This window comes from Coloeus monedula (assembly GCF_965178545.1).
Source record: "Coloeus monedula genome assembly, chromosome: 2".
Classification (NCBI taxonomy): Eukaryota; Metazoa; Chordata; class Aves; order Passeriformes; family Corvidae; genus Coloeus; species Coloeus monedula.
The window spans coordinates 28683839-28706285 of NC_138782.1; the positions used below are offsets into that span (position 1 = coordinate 28683839).

Here is a 22447-nt window from a genome sequence, read left to right on the forward strand (position 1 = left end):
ATCTTCCAGAAGCACAACGAATTAAGACTGCAGTCTTTAAAACCAGGTCCATGGATAACTAGCTTCTGATGGGTAAGAACTGAAACATTATATAAGCTAGTAATTTCCAGCTGATCATCCATATAAAATGCCTCATCTATAAAAAAACTTTTGATTTAATTACTAATATAGCCTTGGATTTACCTCTCATTTCTGTGCAAATACTTTTTGTTGGCCTCTGGTCCAGCTTTTCAGATTCTTCTTTGCAGTGTTCTTTCAAAATTTTTGCTTGCATAAAGTAATCATTCGTGTCCTGTGGTTGTATCTCATGCAGAATCATCTGCAGACGACCTGCACTTTCTGCACATTAAACAAAAGGGAGATTTAAGATAGTTTTGTCTTCTACTTCCAGTTCTTTATACTGACGTAATTCATTTGGGATGTATCAGTACAAAAGAAAGCTATTAGCATTTAAACAAAACAAAAAAAAAAAAACCAACCCACAACAAGGTTCTATGGTGATTAGAAAGATTAAGGAAGAAAACCAGAATTTACAGTCCCCTGTTTTGAAAGAGATGCAACAACACAATCCACAAATGTTTGTGGGCTTTTTAGTGAAGAAGTTAAGACAACTTTATCAGAAATTAAAAGAGTGACTTAAGATTATGATGTAAAATGAAAAGCTGAAAGGGAGGGGTGCTCAGCCTAGTTCTGAATGATTGCAAGACAGAGATCTTCAGGAGCACCAGATTTTAAAAAAACTCTTTTGGGATTCTGTTTGGTTTTTTACCTGGATCACTGTCCATTGGAATAAGACCCTCTGGTGAAGAGCTCTGTACTACTGGTGATACTACAGCAGAGAGGCTGTATGACATCAGAATGAGCCTGGTCACCACTTCCTTCCATTCAGACACCAGCGTCAAGTTACTTATGGGGAAAAAAAAAAAAAAAAAAATCAAAATCACAACCAAAACATATCACAACATGGAATAAAAATAATTTTGTATTTAAAAGAAAGAACCAAAATTACAAACACTTCTGCAACAATATTTATGAAAACTATAAATAGTGTAGAGACTGAAAAGTCTTAAGGCTGAGTTTAACACATACAAAGGAAGTACCAAACACTGCAGCAGCCAGAAAGTTCTAAAGGCCACAGGTACTGGATTTCCTTATAAATAATACTGCATGCTTTTCTGTTCTCCTGAATAGCTCTCCCACTGCACTTAAATATGGAGTTACAACTTCCTATTTAGTATTTTTACTTACTTGAAGGGTAATTGCTTCAAAGCCCCAGTTATACAGTGGACTCTCCCATGCATGGGGAATGATGCTGCTGCCTGAAGCAGACACTTCTTGGCTTGGAGTATTTCTTCTTCAACATTCACCAACAAGAGCTTGATAACTAAAACATTTTAAAGCACAGATTTGCATTGTACATTCATATATTGTATTTTCTAAGAAAAAAATCTGCTTTAAGAAACAGGAATAAAACCTGTTTACACAACAATTCAGTGGAATATGCACAGCAATTTCCTTTATTATACTTTTCCCTCTTTTGTCATTGAAATGTATGTTACCCCTGATTTTCAGTTACCTAAACTCCAGCAATATTTGTTATAGTCAATTTAATCTGTCTCTCTGAATCAAACGGCAGCTGTGAAAAGCACAGCCCAGATCCGGGTTTGCTCAGAGACAATCCCACAGCTCATGATGAAGACACAAGGAGTTACCTACCACCTACTGCAAGTCAGACTTCACCCTTCCAGCCACATTAATACAATGATGAGTACAGCAGAATATTAAAGATCCAAAGTTCATGATTAAATATTTGAACCTTATGTTTTCCACTAAAAAACCTGACCAATTTTCAAGGATACACATGCCTATTTTAATCCTATTTATACTTGTGACATCTCAGTGCCAGAATCAGAACAAATTACAGACCCTAACAAGGAACCATGGATCACCAACAGCAGCAGATACCCCAGAGCAATGAGCCATGAGGTTATCCACGTTTCCTTCACTTATGGCAACCACAGCCATGTCTCAAAATCATTATTTCACTGCATATAAAGAACAGGAATCTGCAGAGAAACCAAAAACGGCACAAAAAAGTATACTAAAAACAGCACGTTTACTACAAATTATATAAAGTGGTTTTTTACAAATAACGAATTTAAGTATTTTAGTTTTACTGAAAACAACGAAAGTTAGAGGAAGCTTGATTAATGAATTTGCCACACCCACCAGATCCAGAGCCCTGTCATCTTTCATCCAGGGGCACTAAACCAAACAAAAATATTCCACATGTGAGCAAAGCCTCATTCCTGTGAATGTGTACTCACAGGACTGCAAATCACCCAGAAAAACGGGTCCAAGAGAACAGAGCTCCAAGGGGCAGCACTGCAAACATCAAGTACTGAAACACACGCAGACCGCCTACAGCTGCCTTCCCCCTGCGTGAGTGAGCTCTTAGGGGAAGCAGAGCATCCTCCCCTGCACTTGGTGCACTCAGCTTCACCAGGCTCACTACTTGGGCCTCCATAGCACTTTCAAATGTCACTGGTCAAAATAATAACAGAAGCCATCTTTTAGAATATTCAACACCTTCAACACAAACAGGACTAGATTAAGATCTTACTAAAGAACCTGGCTTCTTAACACCAAAACAAATATACTTAAAATCCTGTTAGAAATAAACATATCTTACTAAACCTCCTACCAAAAGCCTTATGGAAAAGCAGCAAACTTTCAACAAATATAAAAAAAACTTTTCCCCCCAAATCTTACCTGCCAAAGTGTTCTTCTCCACTGTACTCACTGATGTGTTTTCATCCATCTGGGGGTTATGTTCACGCCATTTTCCCAAACAACTGTTCTGCAGTCCTTCATGATACACTAAAAAGTTCAACAAATACGAAGCGGTGACACAATCATATGGCTTGGTACTTGTGCTGAGATCCATTGCTGCTTGGAAGAGGAGATCTAAATTTTCAGAATCCTGAAAAAAAAACCAAAGCAGTAATATTGTTCATTTTATTGAGCTTCCAGACTGATTTAACTAAACTTCTTACCACCCAGGAACCTGAGAACCTGCTTTTCATTAAGTCTGCTGGTACGTATTTCTTAAGGAACACTTATTTTGTGCACTGACAGCCTTACACTCAAAACATGCATGTGCATGTTTTTAGCAAGGATACAATTACATAGACATTGAGGATGGAGACAGCCATTTATAAAGCAGTATTCAATCACGCTGCACTTCACAGGAAAATTTTTCTTTTTCAAAATACTGTGTTTTATCTTCCAATGGACATTAAAGAGAAGCAAAGTTTAGTTGGAAGCAGTATTTGTTCACCTGTACTAATTAAATTAAAAATAATTTCTCCTGAAGTTACTACAGACAAATCAGTATCAAGTCAAAGGGCAAAATTTGTGAGAAATAAAAAAAACCAATCAGATAATGAAATCTGAGATCAATCAGAAATAAAAGGAAACAGGGAGCTGACATTTTTAAAAGTCCAAGCATAACCAAGTCAAAATGCCTCAATCATTTCCACAGGGAAGTCACAGCTAAGCAAAGAGCTTGCATTAACTATTTCTCTGATAGCTCATCATCATATCCAACAAAATTCCCAAACCCCTTCACCCACTAGTGCAACAAGCCTCCTTAGGTAAGGGCAGAAGCTGCATAAAAATACACAGAAGGTGCTAGTGATTAACTCTACTGCAGGCAACTTGGACCGGCTTCTAAGGTTTAGGAATCATGCTCTGTACCTAACCCAAGCACCTGGTATACTACAGAACATTCATCTTCCACAAAGTTACTCCCTTTAAACTCTTCAAGTTCATACCTGTAAATTCAATGCAACATCACGCAGCTTCATCAAAAGCCTAAATGCCAGAATTTTTACTTCCTCAAAAGTACTGGCAAAACACTGGATCAAAGTTTGGACACGAGCAGAATCCATCTCCTGATCCAAGTGAAAAACTTGTGCCTGGCCTGCTCAAAGAAATTAATGCCTTAGGTAAGTTTTGCTGTAACTCTTTCCAGAAAAATCACTGTCTTCACATTCTGCTTTGCTATAGTAAAAGAAGCATTAAAATTTCAGCTAAATTATTATTTAATATTATTTCTCTTAATAGGGCTTCAAATACCATGTTTACTGTTATGAATTAAAATACTGTTATGACTCCTTATCCAAAAAATTACTTAGTAATACAGAAAATAACTTATTGCCAAAAACAGAATCTCATTTACTCCCATTAAATTCAGCACTGAAAATAATTTTTATTTAGTTTTGGTTAAAAATTCTTTTCCTGTAAGTATGTAATATTAGAAAATAATTCCTTTCAAAAAAGAGGTCAAAAGCTTCAGTGCATTTTGGTGCTTGGTGTTTTGAGTTATTCTATATAGGAATAATCCCTGAAAACGTAAGCCATTACAATTTCTTTTGGTTTTAATTTAGATGTAAATGAGTTGTGAATTCTGGTGACTGGACCTAATGCTGTAAAGAAGAGAAAAATTTTAGGATATAAACAACTGCACCACACTACAGCACAGAACACAAAAGCTGAATTGCCTTTATAGAAGTTATGTTTAATTTATAAAATCCTCAACTGCTATTATAACAATTCAGGGTAACTTTCTATTTTTAAAAAAAGCAGAAACAATATGCTACATACTCATAATAATAACATTAATGTGTTCATCATTTATCATGTGGTTTTGAGAAATGATTTAGCAAGGTGGCAATTTTTTATTCCCTCTCAAAATCAACTTTAATCTTAGACAATTCATTTCTTTAAAGAAAAATGCTACAATCTAGGACTGAAAACATATTTTTATGTTGGCCATATGATCCAGAGACAAGATTTAGCAAGATCATCAATACTCCAAGGCACTTATAAATACTTCTTGAATTAAGGTTGCTATAAAATAATGAAGAAAATTTAAAATAACAGCAGCACATCATTAACTGGCAATAAAACTTTTTTTTTTATTTAGCATAATATGATAAGGATATGCAATATTTTTTAATCAAGAGTTTTTGTGAATTCAGCATTTCAAACTATCAAGATCTTTGTATAGGAAAAAGGCGTAAAGTTATCAAATACATTGAAATTTGTCCAGTAGTTTCTCATAATAACAAAAATAAACCTTGCTAAAAAACAGACTATTCAATAAAATCCAAATTTATAGAAGAAATGCAACAGGCCATAATTATTTGCATTTACTGCAATATTCCTTTTTCCAATAAAACCTCCTATCCTCCCTTGAGGTAAAACAAAAGCAACCCAGGAAATGCCATAGAAATTAAGGACTAAGAATACCCTTTGACAGAAACTGAGTAGTTGGCATAAAAGATATTTCTTCAACTCAACACCTCCCATTCCTACAGTCCATAAAAGTCTATAAATTAGGCTTCTCACCTTTTGGAGCAGAAAATATTTCTGCTATTGATTCCAAAATACTCAGTGCAGAAAACCTGGTTGGGTGTGATGAACCAGGAAACAATACCCCAAAAAGTCTGGTACACAGAGATGACATGAAATCCTGGGGGGGAGGGAGGGGGAACACAAAAAAAATTAAGACAGTTTACTTGCTGCCCTACAAACAAAAGCCTAAGTAACTGAATTCAGGACACTCTGTTTTACCCCAAAAATTATGACCTTACAATTAATTTTGGAAAAACAGGAGGCCAACATTCATAGTACAGACAGTTTCTTGCTTCTTAGAGTACAGTGAAGGGTGGACAATCATTTGGGTTTCTAAACATAACAATTTCCCTTCCCCATCCCCACAAAAAGATGGCCATTGTTTCAAATCTTGAAAACCAGCTGACCGAGAAAAGCAGAACTCAAGGAATTGGTGCAAAGAAACTGACAATGTGAGCCTTAAAAAAAAGGATAAAAAGGACAGATACAAAAGATGTCTTCATGCTAAAGCTCATGTCATTCATTCTCTCACTCACTGATTATTCTAGAGACCTAGAAAAAGACTGAAGCTCAACTGATCTCTACTTCAAGTCCAAGTAACATGCATCATTTAAAGTTTGCTGCTAAATGGCCAAGAGATGACAGGACATTTATCCAATTTTTTTTTTTTTTTTTCGATTGAGAGTCATCAAAACATCTCCAGCCATTCCTCACTTACTGCTGTTTCAATGCACGTCATAGAGCAATCCCTCAGAAAATAACCTTTATTGGTTTTCAACAACATTGACCTTAAAGACACCCTCCAAATACCAGTGGGCATTCAGTTCATCAACAACAGTGTAGTTAGTCAAAATTCACAGCACAAGTGCACCACAGTGGACAAGCTCCTCAGCAAAGTTTGGCTTCACAGGTTTTTTCCTTCTGCACTGCACTATTGCCTAACACACACACACAGCCTAACTCGCCCAGTTCAGGAACAATGAACTCTCAGAAACACTCTCCCACCTCTATCACCTGCATCTCTAGCAGTCTACTTACTTTATATTGCTGCAAAATCCTCAAAGGAGGCATTTGAGTTGAGTTCTCAGCTAACTCTTGCTTGGTTTTATTTTGCTCCAATTTATAAAGCACTTGAGAACTTTCTTGTATCCTGCAAAATAACTTTTAAAACAAAGCAAAACATACATGAGACAAGAATCATTGACAGCAAATTAAGGGAAAGGCAGATTTTCAGCTTATTTTCCAAATCACACTGTTTATAATTTTTAGGAAGTTTGCATACAGCCTAACACAGAACAGATCCTTCCCTCTCCACTCCAAACCCAAGGTTTTCCTTCCCATCTCTCGTGACCAATTTTTTCTCTCCTCCCTCTACACCTCCAACACCTTCTTCCATCTCCCTCCTTAAATTCATGCCTAGCCTTCTCCTCCAACTCATTTTCTGTGGAACTGTGTTCATCTGTAAATAAAACTCAGATAAAAAATTTAAAAATAAAAAATGTTAAAAAGTGCAGATCATTTCTACAGCCTCAGTGTCTCTTAAAGAGTTAGACTCACTTCAAAAGTGCTTCCTCCAGCCCTTTGACCACCCACAAGTAATATTTCCTTTCTTATCACACTCCCAACCAGCACGATTTTTCCATCTCATGTTCCTCAGTCTGCACCAAGTAAGAAAGGGAAGAGCTGGGATTTCTCTTTTGTTTTTGTCAAACTGACTCCCTCATTTTTCCCCCATCTCAAATTAGTAATTTTCTCCTTCCACACTACCTTCTTTTGCCATAAACATCTTCCAAGATATTCTTTATACCAACATGGTTTCCTCATTTTATCCCCGTGCTTCTACCATGAGCTACATGTGACCTTGGCAACTTCCACCACACGGACACTCATTCCCCCCAGGCTGTAATGGCACAGCCACATGTCAAGCTGTTCACTTAATATTCCTCTACTTTGTTTTCCACGTTGGGTTTCTGAGGGTGACCAAGTGACTGAATTTGCTTGAGGTGTGACAAGTCTGTGTAAGCACAACCTTAGGCCCCAGCAAAGGCAGCACAAGGTTCATTGCTGACTCGAGGGCGCATTGCTTTGCTACTGGCAAAGTGTGCAGGTGCTGACAGGTCAAGCAACACCCACCACCCATGGCCACATTACTGTGCCTCTGCCACTGAATTCTTTGTTTAAGCCATCCTTGCCTGTGATGATTTAACACCATTGAGCTGGGTAATACACACAGCATAGTCCTGGTCTCAGAGCTTCTTCTCTTTCCAATGAGCTACTTCATAACATACTCTTTTTTTTTTTTTCTTAAAGGGTGTTGTAACTAACTTAAGAGGCACATTAGACATTGCTCATAGCTTGAAGTTACCTTTCTCAGCAGAGAAACGATCTGTTGCCTTACAGAAGGAGATTGGCTGTTCAGGTTGTACATCATAAAAAACTGAATTAGTTGCATTTCTTCCAGAGACACAATTTCTGTAGTACGATGGGTTTCACACAGTAAACCTAAAGCATCAATGCAAACCTGAAAGATATTTAAAAGTTAACCACAAAGGATTTACTGACACCTATGATGACACCTTTGTTTTAATAAAATGCTAACACAGTAATCAGGATCAAATTGTTCTAATTCAAAGGACACATAAAAGGCTGTCCCTTTACCTGGTTGTGCTGATGAACTAGACCCTGTTTTATACACTCAGTGGATACAAGACCACTGCTCAAGATATTTGAAAGTTCCAGGTGTCCATGAGCCCTTGCAGTTCTCAAGCATGCCATTAATGCTCCAAGAGCTCCTCTAGTACTGCAAGAGCCTGAAGAAAATGAAAACCAGTAATAATTAGTTTGATTAACACAAGTAATGTACTATTTGCAAAGCTTGTCAGAAACTCCCAATACTTTCACCACATGACCCACCCTCCCCCTCCTTTTATTTCTACTCCATAAATCCTAAGAGACAGTGCTGCTATAGATTAAACTAGTTCTAAGTCACCTGGTTCTCAAAAAGCTTCATCTCAAACATGTCATATGAAAAAAAGACCTTATGAGGTCTCACAAGCCATTAGAGTCACACTAAACTACTTCAAAACTACAGGCAAATCATAACTCTCGTATCCACGTATTTACAAGAAAAACAATCTGTTACTGGACACACCTGTGTAAGAAATAAAAAATAGTAGTAAAAAATACAGAAATGTAAAGAGAACCATAAGGCACTCACAGAAGGAATACTAATTATTTTGCTCATGGCATGAAGACACACTTATGATTATTATTACTTTCACCTTAAAATACTAATAGCAATAACAACCATCTGGAATTTTTCTCCCAAATTAATTCTAACAATAGCAACAGACCAGAAATCACATGGCTTTTTTTTTTTTTAATCCGATCATAATTACAAATAGAAAGTTTATTTTCTTACCCAGATTAGCATCTGCAGAGGCCTGAAGAATTCTAATCATGTAGCTCAGACTGTCAGGGTTACATTTGAGCAATTTTGGTAAATAATAATCTATTATATAAGTAGTTTGGTCATGGTTCCCTTCACACAGTATTACCAGAAGAGGAGAAACCCAGAGGTCGTGCCACTGGTCAATCCAGGTGCCTTCCTGAAAACTTAAAGTAAAATGGGCCTTGTGATTTGTAAACATGGTTTCCAGAAGATCACTAGCATAAGGTGCGAGAGACTGATCATTCATCACATCCAGGATTTGTACTGGAATTGTCCTGTCCAACTGCAATATATTTTCAGTGCCCACACATTCCACCAGACAGCCAAGAGAAGCATATTTCCCTTTTACATGCCAATCCAAGCTTAGTAAATGCTTTATCAGCCTTGCAAAGAATGGGTCTGATTTTCCATTGGATCCAGCAATGGTGGTTTGGTGTATCCAAAGAAGATTCTTAAAAATCAATTTGGTTTGGTGTCTAATAGCATCCAGAGGGTGATCCCAGTGTGTATAAATGTATTCCAGCAGCTTCCCAGTTATATCAGAGTTCCCATTAAGTTTGATTTTTAGATCTGGAGAGCCTGAAACAAGGGCAGCCAGTGCTGAATTAGTCCAAATAGCAAGGATTCTAGACAAAGATGTTGCCACACTGGATTCTTTTAACCTTTTAAAAAGAACAAACACAAAAAAGTTCATTATTTTCATTAATCAATTTTTACAAAAACAAATTTTGTATTTCAGAATAACTATTCATCACATTCATTTACCTTACATGAAAACAGGTTAGGAGACACAAGCCATTCATGGAGGAAAAGGAATGAACACAGAACTGCTGAGTTACCAGATGTGCTATGAAGTGGTTGCAGCTAAACCCCCTAACAAAGGGGAAAAGAAATCATGCAAGCCCCACAAAAATACAACAAAAAAATAAAAATTACTATGCACCTGCTAACATTTAAGCAGCTTTATGTTGTTGCATGCGTCTTGAAAACGTAAGGAAAACTTTTCCTTGCCATATAAAACCATCAGAACTGAGTATCCTATGTACAAAAACAAAACCACAAAACTGACCTCCAAGGCACAATCAAAGGTTGAACTGAACACATGTTTTAATCTCCAATCCAGTAGTGCTGGTGGGCTGTTAAGATGCAAGCAGCCAATGCTTGCCACCAGAAAAAAACCTGAAACTCATCTTACTTCAAGTATTCCAGTCACTGGCCCACTTCGCTTTCTTCGGAACTTTCAGAAGGAGAAGGAAGTCCTGAAACTGAAGCTTATCTCTCTACATAGGAACTGATACTGACATACCTTACCATAAGGGAATTGATAAATTTATCCCATTCATGTTAGAAAACAAAATTTTAGCATGCAAGAAAAAATTGAAACTTATGCAACATCATTATATTTTTCGAATTTACAGAGTTTTTATGAACATATTAAAAAGATTGCATGATCTGTGGCAAAACCTAGTATCATTACAGTGAAACATCAGAGATATTCCACCAAGACCACAGGGGTCATGCAAAAATAGAATTAAAAAGATAAACCTCTCCTCCCAAACACAAAACAACACAAAACACAAACTTACTCTGAACTCAAAGACAATAAGACTGATGCAATATCTAATAATAGTTTCTCTCCATTTTCACCCATGCTGCCATTCTTCCAATCCAGCATAGCCAGTGCTCCATGGCAAAGGAAGAGCAGGACCGAGTCCGGGAGTTCTGCTGTGCACAGAACCCCACAGTTCCTCACAAACCACGCTGGCACAGCTGAGCGCTCCATTCTCCCAAGGAGCAAGTCACTGATCTGGAACACCAAAAGCACACCCATTACAGCATTTCAGAACAGCAGAAGAGCTATTTTGTGCTTATCTTAGAAGATTTGAAGAGATTTCTTGCAAATAGTAGTTTCTAAAATTCAAAATCCAAGCCTTATGACATCATATAGCAAAGAGAGAAGAAAGGATTATACTCCAGCTAAGGACTGATAGAGAGGCTGGCAAGCCTTGGCATCGGTATCAGCAAAACCTCCAGACAACAGTGACAGCACCAAGACATTGCAGTCTTCAGCCAAGAAATGCACTTACCAGTGAAGGTAATTCCTCAACTGGTTCATACATAGCTCTGATAAACAGAATAACAGCCAGTCCTGAGGTAGTCTGAACAGTCTGCAGGAGCGTTGCTACACAGCAAAAATATTTTACATTAGAATGCAGGAAACACTGTGTGCTAGAACTATATATCAAAATTATAAAAGATGGTATTGGATTTTGCTAAACTACTTTTAGTTGTATAATCACAAATCTGTAGTGTCCACCTACATAGCAAATATTAACAACTTTATCCTCCAGTGTAATAAGAAACTGCTAAAACCTTTAACAGAAGAAAACACAGGACTGCCCACCAAGGCAAGGAGGGCTGTGGCAGAGCCTACTGACGTGTGTTAAATTCTTCTGTACAAAAATGTCTGTATGAGAAGAAACCACTATTAGTTATGGTGCGCCCATAAATAGTTCTGACAGCATATTTCATAGAGGTGTAGGTATTTCTGGTAGGCACAGACATTTGGTGACTCTCAAAAGCATTTCTGTTAGTTTCTGAATTATTAATAACAGCATTAACCTCGGTTTTTGTAGTGTGACAAGTTAAACTGTACACTCTAAAACTGTACACTCTAAAACTGCAATCCACAAATCATGGCTCACCAAAAAAACAACTACTGCTCCCACTCCCACTAATCTCAATAGTTCAATTTCCATGCAAGCTAAACTAAGTTTTTATACATAGAGGTTGTTCACTACAAAGACAGAAAGTTAAAAATATTAGGGCTTGAATGTTACTAAACTTACCATCCATTAGGAAGTTTGTGGAACTTTTCAGTAAACTACACATACTTTGCCAAACAAAAGATTCATTGTGTTTCCAAAGGCTCCCCTGGATATTTTCTTGCAATTTCTGTATAAGCATCATTGAAACTTTAATGGCTATCAGTAAATCATGCATCAGCTGAGTCTGAACAATGCGATTTCCATGATTCTTTCTGGGGGTGGGGGGGAAGGGGGAGGGAAGACAAGCAAGCACACAAAAAGGAAATTAAAACCATTCTTCACCATCCCCAGAAAACCATATTCTGCCAACTTTAGATAGAATTAATGGTAAAAACTAACTTACTGCTTGAGTTGATCAGATATGTAAATACAAGAAAACAAGGAGCAGACTCAAGGGTAGTCTGTTCAAATGAAGTAAACAAACAAAAATGACAAATTCTGCTACATTTTCTGCAGGTTCCTGTGACAAACTTTCAATCATATGATTCTGCCTGAGCAGAGCTGAACTTTTCCAAAAACTTTCCAAAAAGGCCAACAGAACACAGTGCTGCTCTTTTCTAATTTTTCTTCTTTTTTTCCTCTTTTTAAATTTTTTTTAAGTAGTTCCTCCATGTACAAAGCATATTTCTATGATCTGACTTTAACAAGAAGACAGAAAATATCTAAACTTTCAGTGTACAAAACACTTCATTAAGTACCCTTCTCCTCTGGGTACACAATAAGAGACCACAGTGAAGAAGCCTCACTTTATGAGATGCTGGAAAATGGCAGGTATATCAATAGTGAACTAAACACTCATGGAACATGAAGGAGTTTTACTCCACCTGAATTTTACATCTATTAATTACACTGTTTAGTCAAAATTCAGATAGCAAAACTCCAACTCAAAGGCCGCCCTTAGAAGTAGTAGCTCTAACAGTATCAGTGTCTTACCTCTCTTATATTATCATATTGCCACAAAAGAAACTGATCAGTTTTTGTTTAAAATCTGCATCACTGTAAAATGATATTCCCATCTTTCATCAATGTATAGCTATCAAAGTGATATTTTAAACCAAACCAAATTATCTTGCAAGAGTGAAATAAAACCAGATAAAACAGAGCTTCTATTGAATTTACTTGCCTGTTTTCTTCCTGTATGTCAAGCAGCAACTTCTGCAGAAACTGAAGAACTAGTGAAAATAATCATGGTATGAATTTACTTACAAGAGAAATGGAACAGAAAATTTCTAGCAAAGCAATCACACATACATATCATACCCAGCTGCAATGAATAGTTACCCATACAGTGGTGACTCTTCCATTCCACCAACAAATTAAACTGGTATTTCAGTACAGACAAAAACAAGCAATGCTAGAACAAAATCTCAAGTTGTTTTGCAAAAACCCGGTACACAACAAGTTTCCAACCCACTTGGCCCAATCCTGTGATAGATTCATTCTCCCTGGTACTCAGAATCACTGACTGGTACTCAAGATTTATATCGGGGGTTGCCCAATAAAGCAAAACTGACCCCTGGAAATTAAAGGTATAAATCACAGTCTTGTCTTTCACAAAAAAGTACCACATGAGGATACTAGTGTACTGAAAATTAACCAGGAAGAAATCAGACCTGATTGATATTCATGCCTACTTCAAATCACTTCTTCACACACCCCCCTCCCCCAAAAACGTGCAGTGGAGCTTATTTACTATAAATGTGACTTTACCTTCTTCAAACAGGTTCTTAATACAGGCTCTACCTAGAGGAAAGAAAATACATTTTAAGTACTGAATACTTGCCAGCACTATCTATTTCCTGTAACTGCAAACATTACTATCAGGTGTGGCACCGAGGTGCAAACCAGGGCTGAGCAAGTTTAACCAGAAGACACTCAGTGCCACTGTACCTAAGCTGAAGTCCTCCATACAGGAAGCAAGGTTGTCCAGTACTTTTCTGTACAAATACACATCTGTGGTTTTCAGCTCTTCCCGAAGGCAGCACACAAAGCTTTGCACAGCTGACACCATCAAATGTCCAGGAAGACCATTCAGTGAACTGCAACAGGAAGAAACAGCACAGTTAGTTTGCTTTTACTGAGGTGTTGAACGTCCACTGCACAAAATCCATGTCAGCTAAAACTCCAATACACAGATGGATGTTTCTTCCCACATGAATGGGATGAAAACATCATCTGTTTTAAAATTAACATGCAGGTTCTCAGTTTGCAGCCAGAAAACCTGTCAAAGGGGAGCACAGCTTTGGGGTGGCCACAACCAAATACAGGATGGAAGCCCTGCATGTCCAGACGACATTGAATGCTTTCAGACAACGAAAGGAAGGCAGCTAAGCACCAGATCTTAAAAAATGCTAAGGCTATAATAAATTCACTAAAGAAATACAGCAGTAATTGTGCAACAGAAAAAATTTATTGCAATAAAAATAGGCACAAGAAACCACAGTTTAGATAGGGTTCCTCTGAACTATCTTCTCCTGACAAAGCTGAAATTTTTTATTTTAAATTTCTATTCTAACACTGGATTTTAAAGTTCAAACTGCTAGTTACACAGTATGTTGTCTTTCCAATAACGAAAGAGATCAAAATAATGCTTCACATGGAAGATACTGATCTGATGATATATTATTTATGGTTAAGACTTTAACTAAGCAAGAAAGAAAAACAGTACATAGTCGCATATTAGTACTGCAAATTTTTAGAATTAAGTTACAGCAGTTTGTAGTGAATGACAAATTACTGACTTGCAGGTAAGGAAAGCATTTAGAAAAAAATAAAGGCTTACTGTTCAATTTTTTACCTTGCTAATACTTTCTTCAAAGGATTCTTCCCACTTAGTGAAAAATACGTCTCTCCCAAAACGTCCAAACAAGCTTTAACCATGGGATCACCTGCAGAGCTCTGATCCATCTGCTTCACCAATGGCATAATCTATAATCAAAAGAACACATGATGAACAAAAACCTCTGGATATACCATCTTCAACGATGGCACATTTCCATCTAATCCAAGCATATGCTGAAAAACTGTTCTCCACCATTTCTCCTTGAGTTTCAAGTTTTAAATGTTTCAAGAACACCTCTAAAATCAAAAAACATACATACAAAATAGAAAACTTGGTATCACTTGCCTTCCACCATTTTCAGTAACTGTGGCTCTTGCTAATTTAAGTACTATGACTACATTTCTACCTGATGCATGTGCAGCAGTAACAACTGCTTTTCCTGTGCTTCCAGGAACGTACAAAGCATTGAAAGTTTATTTTAGAGCTGTATTTGCCATTAACAGTGCGCAGGACACACTGTCAGTTACCAAAAACCACACTAACAACAGTGAAACCTTACCTGTTTAATACACTGGATCTGCTGGATGCCATTTCTCAGCTGTGCACAGCGCAGAAGCAGAGATGCCAGATTTTGCTCTTCAGTCTTTGAAAACCCTACATTTGGAAGAAGAGGATCTTTTTACAAAGTAATTACAATAAGCACTATAAATAATACATGATTTACAATAAGAAGAAATGACTGCTAAATCCTTAGGGGTTTTTCCAGTTAGAGTAAACCCATTAGTGCCACAAACCCTTAAATCACCTTACAACACCTTAACACAACTTTTTTTTCCTAACAAATGAAAAAAATCAGCTTCACTGGAACACAACAGCAGGCCTCATCTGCAGTATGAAGACCACTTTCAAAAAATCACAGCATGGCTGAGTTGGAAGGGACCATCTGGTCCAACCCCACTGTTCAAGTAGGGTCACCTGGAGCTGGCTGCCCAGGATCATGGCCAGGTGGCTTCTGAGTACGTCCAAGGCTGGAGACTCCCTGCCTTCCCTATGAAAGCTGTGCCAGTCCTCAGTCACCCTCACATTAAAAAAGTGTTTCCTTTCACATTAAAAAAGATGTTTAGAGGGAATCTTTTGTGTTTCAGTTTGTGCCCATGCCTTCCTGTCCTATCACTGCTCAGCACAGAAAAAACACTGGCTCTGCCTCCCTTATGTCCTCCCTTCAGGTATTTTTTACACACTGCTAAGAGCCCCTGAGCCTTCTCTTCACCAGGCCAAGGAGACCCAGCTCTCTCAGCCTTTCCTCATAGGAGGGATGCTCCAGGCCCTTCACCATCTTAGCCCTTAGGTGGAGTCTGTCCAACATGTCCATATTACTCCTGTACAGGGGAGCCAAGAACTGGATGCAGCACTCCAGGTGGGACCTCACCAGTGCTACCTCTAAGTAACTTTAGCATACAAATCTTGTATTATTTGGTTTGGGTTTTTTTACAATAAATATCACTGGAAGTTTCTCTCATCAAACAATCAAAAAAAATTCCTCACAAAAGAAAACACCATTTGAACAGTAGCTTTAAAACAAGCTAACTACAGAAAACACAAAGCCTGAGAAAATGACCTCCAGAGAACCCTTCCAACCTCAATCATTCTGTGATTCTTGGAAATTCAGTGTTATCCCACATATTAAGGCTAAAACATCAGATATCACTGAATTACAGGCCTGCCAGTAGAATCACAAGTAGGACCTTCTACTACCTTCAGACCAAAGATAAACAAAGTAAAGAGTTTTCAAACCAAAGCCACAATGCTCTAAAGGTTTTTTTTAACTCTGCCGAGGTAAGAAGTCATTGTTACTATAAAATAAAAACAAATCACAGCAGAGCAAACACACATAAAACTCACAAAGCAAAACCACTAGAAATAAAACATAACAAGCAAAAAACCAGATCAATTTCAGCAGCTAGTCAAAGGCAAGAGAAATCACACATTAGTTCAGAAAAAAACCCCTACATACTCTGAAGTTTTTCAAGCTGATGATGATCAAGAAAGAATGCATCCACCTGAATTTCCTTCTTCTTCTTCAAAACCATTTTAGCTGATTAAGAAATGCCTGCTTAAAAAAACAAACCAAAACAAACAGGTCACATGGTTTTATAAACATAATTACAAACACTTCCTACAATAATGGTCTTTTCACTGTCCTACTGTCTTGAAATGTTTGTTGCATTATCTGTGCAATTTTTTTCAAGGAAATAGCTCTCTTTAACCTTATGAACTTCAACTATTTCCAGCAGTTCATCCAAAATTCGTGATGCAAAATGGAAGTAACAGAAGAGAGGAATTGCTGTATGAATGACAACCTGTCTCATCACCGTTTGGAAACATCATACAAAAGCATGGAATTAATGCCACAAAACTTCCCTTGCTCAGTTTTACTGTTCTAAACTCATTCAACTTGTATTAAGGTCAGGTAAGAACTGTGCAGCAAATCAAACGGCTTTGCTGTTATACAAATAGCAAGTTCTTTTTCGAACGGCAGTGGTGATTTAATACGCACTACAGTTTCACTGACTTTAAAGCTCATTATCATGGAACGCCTGAAGTCGAAGGGGCCTTCGGAGGTCATCTGGACCAATCTCCTGCTAAAGCTAGGCCACCTGGAACCAGCTACCCATATCCAGATATCTTCTGAATATTTCCAAGCATGGAGACTCCACAGCCCCTCTGGAGCACCTGTGCCAGTCAGTGCTCGGGCACTTTCACTCCCCATCTGGTGCTTCTGATGGTCTCAAGACCCTCCCATGTTTCAGTCTGCACCCATGGCCCCCTATCCTAACACCGGGCGCCACGGAAGAGAGCCTGGGCGCACCTTGTCTGCGCCTGCTCTCCCCGTATTCATAAACTCTGGTAAGCTCTCCAGATCCCTTATCCCGTCCCAGCTGCAGCACCCAACGCGGCCGCCCTCAGCGCCTCCGGGCGGTCACGAGCAGACGAGCGCCGGCCCGCCCGTGCCTCAGGGGCGGCGGCCGCCGGGCCCCGCTGCCCGCGAGTGCTCCGCGCCCTCCCTGCCCCAACAACCCCGCGCCCACAGCGGCACCGAGCGCTCGGCCGGACCCCGGGCAGGGCCGGGCCACGCCGCCTTCGGCACCCACCCGCGGCCTCCCCCGCCCCGGCGGCAGCGCGGGCCCAGAGCACCCGCCTGGTGAAGCGGCTGCAAGCAGAGCACCACAGCAACGAGCAAGGAAAGCACCGAAGCAACATCCATGGCTCGCTCCCCACCCGAGCGGACCCTCACCCACGGCGCCGCGTCCTTTCCCGGTGCCCGCGCCCCGCCCCACCACGTGCCGGCCGCCGCCAACCGCGGCGCTCCCCGCCCCAGGCCCGGCCCGGCCCTGCAGAGGCGCCTGACGCCGGAACCGCCCCGGCACTCGGAGCGCTGCTGTTCCCCGTCCTGCTGAACGTCGGGGCCGCAGCGACTGCCGCGTTTCCTTGGCAGACACTTGTCTTAACTAAAAGATGAACCAACGCCAGTCACTGAAGCACAGAATCAGTTAGCCTGGAAAAGCCCTCTGAGATCATCGCATCCAACCTGTGACCGAACGCCACCATGTAAATAGACCAGAGCACCGAGTGCCACGTCCGGTCTTTCCTTAAAACACCTCCAGGGATGGCGAGTCCACCACCTCCCCGGGCAGCCCATCCCAATGTGTCTAATCTCCTTTTCTGTGAATAAATTTTTCCTAATGTCCAATCTAAACCTCCCCGGTAAAGCTTAAGGCTGTGCGTCCTTTTGTCCTGTCTTTATTTGCCTGGGAGCAGGGGCCAGTCCCCCCCTGGCTACAGCCTCCTTTCAGGCAGTTGTATAGAGTGAAAATGTCACCCAAGTCTCCCTTTCCTCCTGGGTAAACAACCTTGTCTCCCTCAGCTGCTCCTCATAGGACGTGTGCTCCAGACCCTTTACTAGTGTCATTGCCCTTCTCTGGACTCACTCCAGAGTCACTGGCTTTTGTAAAGCACAGCTATCTTTCTTTATTTTAAATGTACTCTCAACTTTGGAAAAAATTGGGGGTAACTTTGATGCATCCCATGATGGCCTTAGTTTGTGTTTCTCACCGAGTAGTTGCTCTCTCTCCTCAGTTCCTGAATGTCCTCAGCAGATTCAAATGGATGCTGTGTCTTTCGGAGCCTAATCTGTCAGGCGCCCTTGCTGCACACAGTGACTGGTCGGCCTCCCTCCAGGGCCACCTACATTTCAGAGCCAGAGGAAACAAATGCTAATTTGCATCCAATGCAAATCAAGCTACTCTAGTCACAAACCCTTTTTCTAAGGAGCAGAAAGAGGCTTGACTAAACACCTCACAAAAATCCAATAAAATTAATTTGAAAAGTGTGCTCCATTTTTTTCCTCATAACCATATCTCTTGATCCTTTCCAGCAGTCCCTAATTTGCCACCACTTTCACATTTTCTAAAATTGTAAAATTGTGAATCAAACCCAGCTTTTTTTTTTTTTCTAATGTAAGCATTTATACATTAGTAAATTTTCAAGTATCTGAAGGGAGCCTACAAGAAAGATGGAGGGAGAGTATTTACAAGAGTTTGTAGTGACAGGACAAGGGGGAATGGATTCAAACTAAAAGAGAATAGGTTTAGATTAGATGTTAGGAAGAAATTCTTCCCTGTGAGGGTGGAAACGCACTGTAACAGGTTGCCCAGAGAAGCTGTGGATGCCTCATCCCTGGAAATGTTCAAGGAGAGGTTGGATGGGGCTCTGAGCAGCCTGGTCTAGTGGAAGTTGTCCTTGCCCACAGCAGAGGGGGTGGAAGGAGATGATCTTTAAGGTCCCTTTCAAACCAAACCATTCTATAATTCTATGATTTTTAGCCAGAGCAGATTGTTTTTAAGGTTTCAACATATATGTTCTGTACCTTTCACAATCCTCCCAGGTCCCACGTGAATATAATGTATGTAATAAGTACATAATTTGCAAGTGATAGATTATCAAATGGGGACAGCCTTTCCCAAGTCTGTGAGTTGTATCTAGCAGAGGAGGAATCTTGCACTCATTGTGAAAATGCTTATTGCAAAAGTGACTACTGTAAAAGGGCAGCTCAATACAGCTCAACATAGCAGTCATGCTTCCATAAGTATTTAAGAGCAACAGTGGAAAGGAAAAAGTGGAAAATGTAACAAAACACATTCCTTGCCAATTGACTTTCACCCAACAGTGATTTTCTTAACAATCTAAAGCAGCCAGAAGCCATTAGGGTCTGCTCAGGACTTACAACAAACTTCTGGATCCCTCTTTAGCACTGATGGTTCACAGCACCTTCTGACTTCTGACATGGTAATGGCCAAAGGAATTTAGAAAAGGTTTAACCACATACAAACATATAAAGAAAGTAATTTGAGTTTTTTGCTGTTGGTTCACTGAATTTTCCCTGGTTTGCGTTCAGCCATTTCTAGGAAACTGACACAGTTATTTGGCATTACCTGTCCCAGTGACCTACTCTAAATGCTGGATTATCTTCAGTTTAAAGGGACACTGAATGCTCTTAAGTGATTTAACCTTCCAGACAAATAAGACAATTATCCTCATTCTCACTCAGTGCAAGCAAAGTCTCCAGCTCCCTCAGACCAGTTCAATACCTACATATTTTAAATTCAGTGTGATCCTCTTTCTACAGACTGGCCAATTTCAAGAAACATTTCCACAGTTCCAGCTCTATGTATTCCAGCTCATTTTCTGTAACACCATTTCCAGTAACTTTTTCATTTCCAAAAGAGCTTTACTCTCCCCAGGTTTTTCCAGTTAGGGGAAACATCAGTGCCAGGGAGCTGTCAGGTAACACCTGAAGAATCCACATTTTGTAGTGCAATGAAAGCAAAGAGGCATCTAAAGAAATTAAATTATAAGATGCAACACCCACACATGTCAGTTGCTCTGTTCTCTAAGAGCACCAAGTACTCAAAATACCTTACTCAGAAGTAGCTCACACACCACCACTCACCAGGCAGGGGTTATGAGGCTTAACTACCTTGAAAAGATAAAGTCACTCTGTTTTCATAATTCCTCATCTGCTGGTGAGGAGAAACAGATCCTTGAATTATTGATGCTGTGGCTGTGCTGTGCTCTGCTGTGTGCCACAGATCCTGCCAGAGACCAAAAAAGCCACATAGCATTAGAAATTGCTAGGGAGAGAATAAAAACCAAGCATTGCTATGTTGCTGCATAAATAGACCTACACCTCAAACACTGTGCAGAATGTGGTAGGACTGCCAGAGGTGTGAGGTAGGTTATGAAGGATGGCCAAAGGTAGAGAGGGGCATCTGTGAAACCATTAAAATGAATTGGTAACTTCACTCTGAAAGAGAAAATGGAATATGACAGAAATTTCTAACATTTTTCTTTGTCTCTGCAAAACTTTAGGGGCATCAAGTGAAACAAGCAGGTGGCACATCCAAAACTAAAATGAATTATTTAAACTACAGAGGTCATCATCTTAGGACATTTTGGATCTTGAAAATTATGTTTCTTCAAAAGTAACTGGACTAAATCACGAGAGAAAAAAAAAACAGTAAGAAAATTTTCAAACCATAAAATTTCTGGCTCACAACATCCATGAACCTCTAGTGACTGGGACAGTATTCTGGGGTAATGACGCTTCCCTGAGCACTGTCTGAGGACAACAGTCAAGTGACTGGATACCAGACTGGCTGACCAGGTACAGCCATTTTTACTGGGATGTCTCAACATATTTCTGCAATTCATCAGAAGTTTTTTTTTCCTAAGCACTGGGTTTATGCTCATAGACTTTATAGTTTTGACAAATCAACATCCACCAGTGAAAATTGTCCTCAAAGGAAATAATTTAACCCACACTGTTGGAAACTTTAATGTTTAAGCTGTACATTTTAGTCCTCTTGAGCTATGCCTGTGCCAGTAAGTAGAATGTTTTATATTTTATGTGTCTTTCAGATGGAGATGATTATATCATCATTTGAAAACTCTCAGGAATTGATTATTTAGAGCAATATAGAATTTTACCACTCTGTGGCGCCAGATAATTAAAAAGAGGTTGAGCTGTTAAAAGGGAAGCCATGGACCTTCTCATAAACTGGAGTTTTCCTAAGTAGAAAAAGCCTTTATTAGTAATTGAAGTAATTCCAGATTCTTCCTTTCAAAGGAACCAAAGCACAAATACTAGATGTTATTTAGATAAACGCCATTTTTCTAAAATGGAAAGACAAGTCATAGCCTTGAAACAGCAACACTTTAAGTCATCTCATTATAATAATAATTGAACAGTAATGAATGATCTTTTTCCCTTCTTCTCCTCCACTTAAATAATACCATAAAAGTTTTCTGTCAAGAAAGATCAAGATATATTTTAATTTGAACATCACCTGAAAATGATGTATTTATTTCTATCACAGTTTTGTAATTGCAACTAAAAAATGGGAACTTTTTTCTCTATTGAAAGTCTCAAATAAATATATATGTCATCCTTTCAAAGAATCCACACAAAAACAAACTTACAGAAGACACTGTAGGATCTATGATTTTAGAATCAGAGATGTTTCCTGGCATATATCTCCAACTGTAGACACACATACCAATCTGAAATACCTAAACTTAAATGGTTGCAATATTTATCTATGTGAGAAAGGACCAGAAAAAGCTCCTTTTGTCATGATGGGGTAAGGTCCTTATCCAGCACATCAGAATGACGTTCTACATACGCAGGAAAGTCTCATCAACCCAAAATTTTACATTCTAGTTGCAGATTTGATGACAACTCAATCATCTCTGGAATGAAGCTGGTGGAATTTTTTATATTAGCTTCCACACTCCAGAGTAGACATTTTGCAATACAATGTTCATGATACTTTTTAACAAATGAGGTTACTGTTTAACAAGACAACCAGGAACTTAGAACTTACTTTCTTGTATTAAGTCAATTAC

At 39.2% G+C, this 22447-nt stretch overlaps 1 protein-coding gene across 1 annotated transcript in view; it reads right to left on the reverse strand.

Moving 5' to 3' along the window:
• The window catches only part of THADA (THADA armadillo repeat containing), a gene marked incomplete at its 5' end in the record, with an annotated part of 153336 nt that extends 136764 nt beyond the window's left edge, over positions 1-16572 (reverse strand). The window contains 19 exons of the mRNA XM_082302617.1: positions 184-339; positions 770-906; positions 1249-1384; positions 2773-2983; positions 3837-3985; positions 5416-5539; positions 6460-6582; positions 7787-7942; positions 8080-8231; positions 8843-9534; positions 10459-10679; positions 10960-11054; positions 11722-11908; positions 12820-12872; positions 13411-13443; positions 13591-13739; positions 14498-14628; positions 15042-15136; positions 16497-16572. Coding sequence (XP_082158743.1) covers positions 184-339; positions 770-906; positions 1249-1384; positions 2773-2983; positions 3837-3985; positions 5416-5539; positions 6460-6582; positions 7787-7942; positions 8080-8231; positions 8843-9534; positions 10459-10679; positions 10960-11054; positions 11722-11908; positions 12820-12872; positions 13411-13443; positions 13591-13739; positions 14498-14628; positions 15042-15136; positions 16497-16572 — 3076 coding nt within the window. The remainder of the gene's footprint in view (positions 1-183; positions 340-769; positions 907-1248; positions 1385-2772; positions 2984-3836; positions 3986-5415; positions 5540-6459; positions 6583-7786; positions 7943-8079; positions 8232-8842; positions 9535-10458; positions 10680-10959; positions 11055-11721; positions 11909-12819; positions 12873-13410; positions 13444-13590; positions 13740-14497; positions 14629-15041; positions 15137-16496) is intronic.
• Positions 16573-22447: the final 5875 nt, after the last annotated feature.